The sequence below is a fragment of the Octopus sinensis genome, linkage group LG19, assembly GCF_006345805.1.
Source record: "Octopus sinensis linkage group LG19, ASM634580v1, whole genome shotgun sequence".
Classification (NCBI taxonomy): Eukaryota; Metazoa; Mollusca; class Cephalopoda; order Octopoda; family Octopodidae; genus Octopus; species Octopus sinensis.
The window spans coordinates 38,078,949-38,087,475 of NC_043015.1; the positions used below are offsets into that span (position 1 = coordinate 38,078,949).

Sequence of the window (8,527 nt, forward strand, 5' to 3'; positions counted from 1 at the left end):
AACGGGCAGAAATAAATTGAGGAGCGGTGAAGCCAGAAGTCTCTGCATGGACAGTATATACTTCGAAGTCGAAATGCTGATGTAGACCAAGCAACAACCCATCAATGGCCGAGAAGTTCAGGACTGAAGGCAAAGTCTGAAGGTTTTATATCAGCGGCACAAAGCTTGCTTACCGAAAACTACCAGGCTAACGTTTTTCAAAATGATTCTGACCCTAAATGTAAATTCTGCGATAAATTTAATGAAACAATAGACCATCTCGTCTCGGAATGTCCTGTGCTGACATCAAACGAATACAAAAATCGCCATGATAGGATAGGACAGTATTTACACTGGAAAATATGTAAACACTACAAAATCGGCACTCCTGCTTACTGATATGAATATTATCCTGACCCAGTCGTTGAAGGTGAAAATGTCACTATCCTCTGAGATTTTCCAGTCAACCCTGACAGAACGATCCAGGCTAATCGACCAGATACTGTCGTTAAAAACAGGGAAGGGAATAGTTGTAGTCTAATAGATCTAAGTGTTCCTCCTGATAAAGATATATCTGTAAAGGAATTTGACAAATTAAGTAAATATAAGGAATGGAAATTGAAATACAAAAGATGTGGCACCTTAAAACGAGAACTGTTCCTGTTATTGTGAGTGCCCTAGGTATGATAAGAAAGGGATGTTAGAAACATCTAGATAATATTCCAGGAGAACTATGTCTCAGAGAAATCCAAAGAATTGTGCTAATTGGTACTGCCCACATCCTTAGAAAAATTCTCACTTTAAATATGTGTTGTATTATATGAAGATATTTCACTACTGCCCCGGCTACTTCCTCTCCCCAAGCTGTCAATCATACTGTAACATCTCTTAGCCTTCTTTCGTCCTAGGGCAAGTGATTGTAACAAACATGCAGATTAAAAGTAAATAATAACAATAATAACAATCATGAAGCGAATAAACCGGATATTGTGAAAAGCCAAAAGAATAAAGTTTGTTTATTGATCGACATATTTTTGTAATCATAATATCACGGCAAAAGAATTTGATAAGCTCAGCAAATAGAAAGATTTCCCATTGAAATCGAAAAGAATGTGGCATCTCAAGGCGGTTACAATACCAGTGAGAGTAGGAGTATTTGGAATGATCCGTATTGAAAGAAGAAAAAAAGAATTAATGGCATAAATTAGCACAAGACGGCATCATTCGATCGTTGTGGAGTAATGAGGGATAGAAATATCAAGGAGTGCTGAAAGATGATAGAATAATGGAAGAAAAAATGAGAGAGATCGTCTCTAAAGAGTATGAGAGGAGAATTAGGAAGCTGCTCGAAACAAAATTAACTGGAGGGAACATCATTAAATCTATAAATACATGGGCTATGCCCGTATTGGGGTGCTCTGCTCCCTTTCTGAAATGGACAAAGATCGAGCTGCAGAACTTGGGTAGAAAAAACTAGAAAGCTATTCTAGATGCATAACGCCCTCCACATTAAAGCAATTCTGACCGACTCTATCTACCAAGAAAGGAAGGTGGTAGAGGATTACTAAACGCAGAAGTCACGGTCAACATTGTGATACTGGGTTTGAAAAATTATGCTGCCCAGAATAAAGAAAGGATTTTATCGGCCGCAGAGATAACCAAAAAGTGATTGAAACACGAGGAAAATTCAAAGAGAAAAGGAAGAACAACAGAGCAAACAAATGGAAAGAGATAGCACTACATGGCCATTTCATGCAAGAAACCGAGAATGTCGAAAGTAAAGACTACTGGCTCTGGTTGACGGACGGGAACTTGAAACGAGAGACAGAAACACTAATTATAGCCGCCCAGGAGCAAGCTCTTAGAACGAAACTGATGAGTGCAAAGATCGACAAAACTCAATCAGACAACAATTGTTGGATCTGCAGGAAAGGAGACGAAAGTGAGTGCAGTGTACTAGCACAAAAGGAGTATAAGCGCAGACATAACAGTCGAGGCAAAAGAGTGCATTGAGAAGTTAGCCGAGGTATGGCTTCAAAACAACACAAAACTGGTATGCCAATGATTCAAAAGCTATGAGAGAAAATGAGAATTATAAGATGTTGTGAAACTTCCCTATAAAGACTGATGATACCATTGAAGTAATAATAATTGTTTCTCATTTAGGCAGTAGATCGGTAATTTTGTGGAGAGTCTATTAATCGGTAGCATCGATCCCAGTACTTGACTGTTATTTTATTTTATTGACCCAAGAGGAATGAAAAGTGAAGTTAACCACGGCGGGATTTGAATTCAGAAAGCACAGCTCTGGAACAAATACCACAAGGCATTGTGTCCGATGCTTTACCGAAACAACAACAACAACAACAGCAGCAATAATTATGATGATGATGATGATGATTATTATTGTGATGATGATGATGATAAAATCTTAAAAAACTAAAAATGTGAACGAAAGTGGAAGAAAATAGATAAAAAATTCCTTGTCAAAAAATTCCCTGTGAAAGACAATAAATTCATAAATAAGTAAACAAATATAAGCTACAAAAAAAAAAAGAAAGGAACACAAAACATGATAATCTCTAGTCTTAAATTATTATTCTTCGGAATATCCGTGACAGTCTACCAAAATTCCTAATGGAATTTTGATTACCATCCGGCACCAGTAGAGGATGTAATCAGTCTACGGAAAATTACTTCAACTTTGCTGTGTTTATGTAATTTATCATCGGAGAAAAAGAAGAAAAAAGAAATAAAAAGACATTTCTCTCTCTCTCTTCTTCGCTCCCTCTGTCTCTCATTCTGTGCCACACTCCAGTTTTTTAATATTTTTTGCTTCTAAAAGAAAATAACAACAGTAACGTCGTCAACAACAACAAAAACAACAACGACGACGACGATAAAGGAAAGTAACATCGGTTAAATGAAAAAACAAACAAAACAAACAATAGAAATTACAGTTGCAACAACGATTAATAAAATATAACAACAATAACAACAACATCCGAAACAAAATCGTCGTCATCAACAACAACAACAACATCAGATAATAAAAACAACTATAACTACAACAGACGTATAATCTGCGTTGTTCTGTTAGTATGGAAAAACACAAGCTTCAAGTGACATGGAGAAAGAACTTGTACGTGACCCTTCGACCTGATAGAAACAGCAGCTTAAAGTCTCTCTCAAGTTACACATAAATCTTACCATTTTTTTTTAAAAAAGGAGGGACGTATTGAATAATAGAGGCCTAAGAGTATTGAACTTGAGACAAATATATATATATGGAGAGAACGTGTCAGAAAAATGTAGAGCCTGTGAAACTTAGAACGAGACGGTGGCACACATTGTGGGAGAATGCCCCCAAGTTGGCACAGGAAGGATATAAGAAATAGAGGCACGACTAGGTTGCTATACACTGGAAACTGTGCCCCCCCCCCAAAAAAAAAACAGGATTTGAAACTGGAAACACGTGGTACAATCAGCAAGTCGAAAGAGAACTGGAGTCGGGGGAATGTAAAATTTTGTAGGACTTCCATATTCAAACGGACAAGAAATTAGAAAATAATAGACCAGATATTACGATCATAGATAACGAAAAGCGGAGTTGTTTACTTATCGACCCATCATGCTCGTTTGATTCCAGGACCGTAAAGAGAGAGGGAGAATAGCAAAGCAAATACAATCCTTTAAAATTTGAAAGAGCAAGAATTGGGAGAGTAAAGGTCATACCTACAATAATTGGTGCGTTGGGGACAATAAGCAAAGATATAGAAAAATGGCTGAAGGAGATTGAAATAGAATGTCCGGTAGAGCTACGGCAGAAAGTTTGTCTCTTAGGGACAGCAAGGGTTATGAAGAGGGTTCTAAGCACTTGAAATACTGCCGAAAACGTGAGGATACCTAAGGTTACAGGTAGTAACCAGCTACCCACACAAAATCTTACCAGAAATAACACCAAACTTGAGATTTGTTTCAATAAACAGAAAATAAATAAGATGGCGAATAACGAACATCATGAACGAGCATCAGTGAGCTCCTTGCGAGAAAGGATTAAATCCGAGATCACCGCCGAACAGGATTTAAGAAACCGGAGAGAAAAAGAAAGAAAAACAATGAAAGAAAATTGTGTTTTTTAATGTAATTCATTTCAGGAAAGCGAAATATGTCTCTTATATATGAAACATAGTTGCTGCCAGACACGATGTCACCGCTAGTTTAAAATGCGAAGCCAAACTAGGCGAAATTTGAACTCAGAATGTAAAGACGGACAAAATACCGCCAATCATCTTGTCAGGCACGGGGAACGATTTTGCCAGACCACCGTCTTAACAACAACAACAATAATAATAATAATAATAATAATAATAGTTATTATTATTATTATTATGGAACTGCTCGAATACTCCGGAAGGTGCTCGAAAAGTAAGAGGTGTTACCTTAGTTCACAGGTAGTGAACAGCTGACACCGTAGTACATCTCCAGCGCTAGAAGCTGTGCAAAGGCAATGATGATGTTGATGATAATCATACCATAATCTGGAATATGTGCGGCAAAGACACACTCATGGCACAGGAAGAAATACTACCAAGGGAACAAAAAGGATGTAGGAAGGGTTCTCAGGGTACAAAGGATCACCTGGTCACTGATAAAACAGTTTTGAAGCATTGTAAAAAACATCATACAAACATGCTATGGCTTGGATTGACTTTAAGAAGGCATATGATATGATACCTCATTCTTGGATCGTTGTATGCCTGCAGATGCTTGGTGTTGCTGACAACATCACAAATTTTTCTGATGCATAGCATGAAAGAGAGGAAAACCAAATTGTACTCAAGTAATGTATTCCTTGGAGAAGTTACTATTAAAAGGGAAATCTTCCAAGGTGACTCGTTTTCTCCGTTACTTTTGTAATTGCACTAATACCCATAACAATGACACTTAGGAAAGTTAAAATGGGTTACCGATGTGGGAAGAAAGGCCCATCATTGAACCATATTCTGTTTATGGATGACCTGAAATTGCTTGGGAATGTGAAAAACAGATAGATTCCTTAGCCAAAACAGTCCAGAAGTGTGGTAGAGACATCGGTATGGGATTTAGGATTATCAAATGTTCAGTACTTAATATGAAAGGGGGGGAAGAAATCAGCCTACAGAGGATTGCGGTTACCATCAGGAGAGACCATGGGTGCACTCGACGGTAATGGGTATAGATATTTAGGAATTTGGGAGTTGGATGACATTCTACATGGAGAAATGAAAGTCAAGGTCAGCGAGGCGTATCAAAAACGGTAAAGATGGTGTTGAATGCCAAAAATGTGATAACCGCAATGAATATCTGGGCAGTTGTGGTGATCAGATATAGTGCGTCCATCCTCGAATGAACTAAGGAGGAAATATCAACACTGGATTGAAGGACGAGAAAGTTGATGACGCTGCATGGGGCGCTACACCCTAAAGCAAACGTAAAAAGATTGTTTATGAAAAGAAAGAATGGGGCAGAGGCCTAATTAGTATAGACCATTGTATGAGTGAGAGGAGAGCGCTTGCCGAGTATTTGATAAATAGAAATGAAGACCTACAGCAATATGCCGCGAAAGATAAGGGTGTAAATGCAGATGAAATGATGGGCAAGGAAGAGTTTAACCAAAGAGCAGATGAAAAAAGAAAAGAAGACCTTATTGAAATGAAAATGCACGGACATTTTGAAAAGAATACACAAGACGTTAAGGACAATACAGTATCGTGGATTGAGTGAGGTGATTTGAAGCGTACTACCGAAAGTCTAATCTATGCTGCACAAGACCAGGCTCTCTCTACCAATTCAGTGAAGTATAAAATCTATAAAACTTTTGACACTCAGAAATGCAGACTCTGTGGAAAATTTAACCCACATGGTTAGTGGATGTGAGAGTCTTGCACAAAAAGAATACAAGCGCCGCCACGATAAAGTGTGCGTGTATCTTCATTGGCTCTTATGCTGTAAATACCAATATGAAGTATCAGAAAACTGGTATGTACCAGGTAAAGTTATGCAGGAAGATGAAAAAGTAACGATACACTTGGGCTATGATTTTCAGATGGATCGTATAATCGAACACCGTCGGCCGGATATTGTCATATTGGTTAAGAGTGACAAATATTGTCAGATCATTGATGTAGCCATACCAAATGACATGAATGTTGTGAATAAAGAGGTTGAAAAAATCACCAAGTACTCTGAATTGAAAGTGGAAATGGCTAGATTGTATGAAATGCGAGAGGGTAATGTAAAAGTGATACCAGTGGTGATCAGAGCGTTGGGCTCAATCCCATTAAAACTTCAAGACTTAAGGCAACTGGAAATCCCCATGCAACATTGATGTCTTGCAAAAAGCAGCCTTATTGGGCACAGCGCACATCTTAAGGAAATATTATCTGTCTGAGGTCATTGTTGGTACTTGACAAATGACTAAAGACTCCGGTGCATTTTTACCTACACTGTGTGACGAAGCAATAATATTAATAAATGTAAACAACAAAACAAAATGAAACCATTGATCATGTTGTTTCCATGTGCAGTCTTGCGCCTACATAATATCTCAACAGGCACGGTAGACCAACACATTATATTCACTGGGTAATTTGCAAGACTTAGACCTGCCTCATGATAAAAACTGGTGAGAACATCAACCACTTGAAAATGATCACATATCACTCCTTTGGAACTCTATCATTTAAACTGACAGAAAGATAGATGCAAATAAGCCAGACAATATATATGAAAGATTTCAAACAAAAGCATGCCTCCTCGTTGATACGACTGTGCCTATCGACATAAATGTATCAGTCAAGACCTACCAAAAACTAAGCAAGTATAAAGATCTTGAAATGGAAATTGGCAAAATGTGGAACCTCAAGTCTAAAACAATACATGTTGTCATAGGAGCTCTAGGAATGACAGCAAAAGGGTCTAATTGCTAACTAGCTAAGATATCAGGAAATCAAAAAACGGACGAAATAAAAAAAAATATTGCTCATAGGAACTACCCACATCCTACGTAAAATATTGTCTATGTAATCTCCAAAACATTTTGATCCGTAAACAGTGTCAAAATACTTTTAAATGTACATAACAGCAAACACCTTTTACCGCCATCTTAGCATCAGACTATCATTTTACAAATGTAATTTCTTTTAAAAAACAAACTTTTAATTTACTTATGTTTTGACAGACATTCTCTAGAACAACACTCAGTGCAAAACCAAATATATGGCACTCTAGTCATAACACCAACTTAAACTTCTAACTTGTTGTCTCTTGAGGTCTCTGAGTGAGACATGGAGTCAACTTGTACAAATACAAAGCAAAAACCAATCATCTACTACTACTACTACTACTACTACTACTAATAATATAATAATAATAATAATAATAATAACAATAATAAATGCTCTGATGCAGTACCAGGCAGTGGCTCTCATGGCTTCTGATCTCAAATGATTGGAAGTGTTATCATGTACATTGTTTGGTCTTGGTATAAAAGATGGGCTACAGCAAATATTCTGCTCAATAACACAGATTTGCTTGTCAGTTGTTTGACCTTAACCCGTTGAGCATGTCCCTTAGTGGCTGACGATATTTGCATCTCTGATCATGAGCAGAAGTAGTGGGGGAGCATCATAGCCATGTGTCGAAAGGAATTCTTTGGGATTTGGATAATTCACCTCTGGAAACATGGGTGTTCTGTTCATCATCCTTAAACAAATCTCATTCGGGGACCTTTTGAGCGAGAAGAAAAATGGGTATATTGGGCTTCATATATTTGTACCCCAGTGTCACTTTGATGGCATTCGCTGCTCTCTCACTTGATAATAATAATAATAATAATAATAATAATAATAATAATAATAATACGAATTTGAATACTGTTTCTTCTTACCTGTGATTATGATTGTTGGGAAACGTGACGGTGTGGCCATGTAACTCTCAAGAAGGAAGCCTTGTAAAGAATTAATATCCAGGCGTTTGGTTACATCAGGTAAAGACTTCAGGGCTTTGAACTTAGCATCGTTTGCATTACGTGCAGTCTCGCGTGATTTCAATTCTTTGTCGCCATACGGGTAGATTATTGTTTCAGCGTTTTCCAAGGTGGTGTATTCCTAAAACAAAAAGGAAAGAAAAAATATTTATACATTTATTTGTATGTAGCATGCTGTCTCGTGGGTATTGATTTTTGTTGAATTGATTTAGAATATACTCCACACTTGTGAGTGTATGGAAAGTACCCCCACCCCGCACACACTTTCAGTCAATTCATCAACCTATAAGACTGGCCATGAACGCACCCAATCACACATCTGAAACAGCTGTAAGCCTATCATAAATAAATGTATATAACACATTTCTCTTTATTTAATATATCACTGGAAAAATACACAATCTTAACTAAATATACATACCCCACCCCTCAACATATATGTACATATATATTAATAGTTTGTTTCGGCATTGCGATGTTGAGAACTCAATATATATATATATATATATATATATATAT

At 37.2% G+C, this 8,527-nt stretch overlaps 1 protein-coding gene across 1 annotated transcript in view; it reads right to left on the reverse strand.

Moving 5' to 3' along the window:
• LOC118767140 overlaps nt 1–8,153 on the reverse strand; it is a 33,393-nt gene extending 25,240 nt beyond the window's left edge. Inside the window, exon 1 of the mRNA XM_036511228.1 lies at nt 7,910–8,153. Within this exon, the coding sequence (XP_036367121.1) occupies nt 7,910–7,949 (40 nt within the window). The 5' untranslated portion in view covers nt 7,950–8,153. The remainder of the gene's footprint in view (nt 1–7,909) is intronic.
• Between the last annotated feature and the right edge of the window lie 374 nt (nt 8,154–8,527).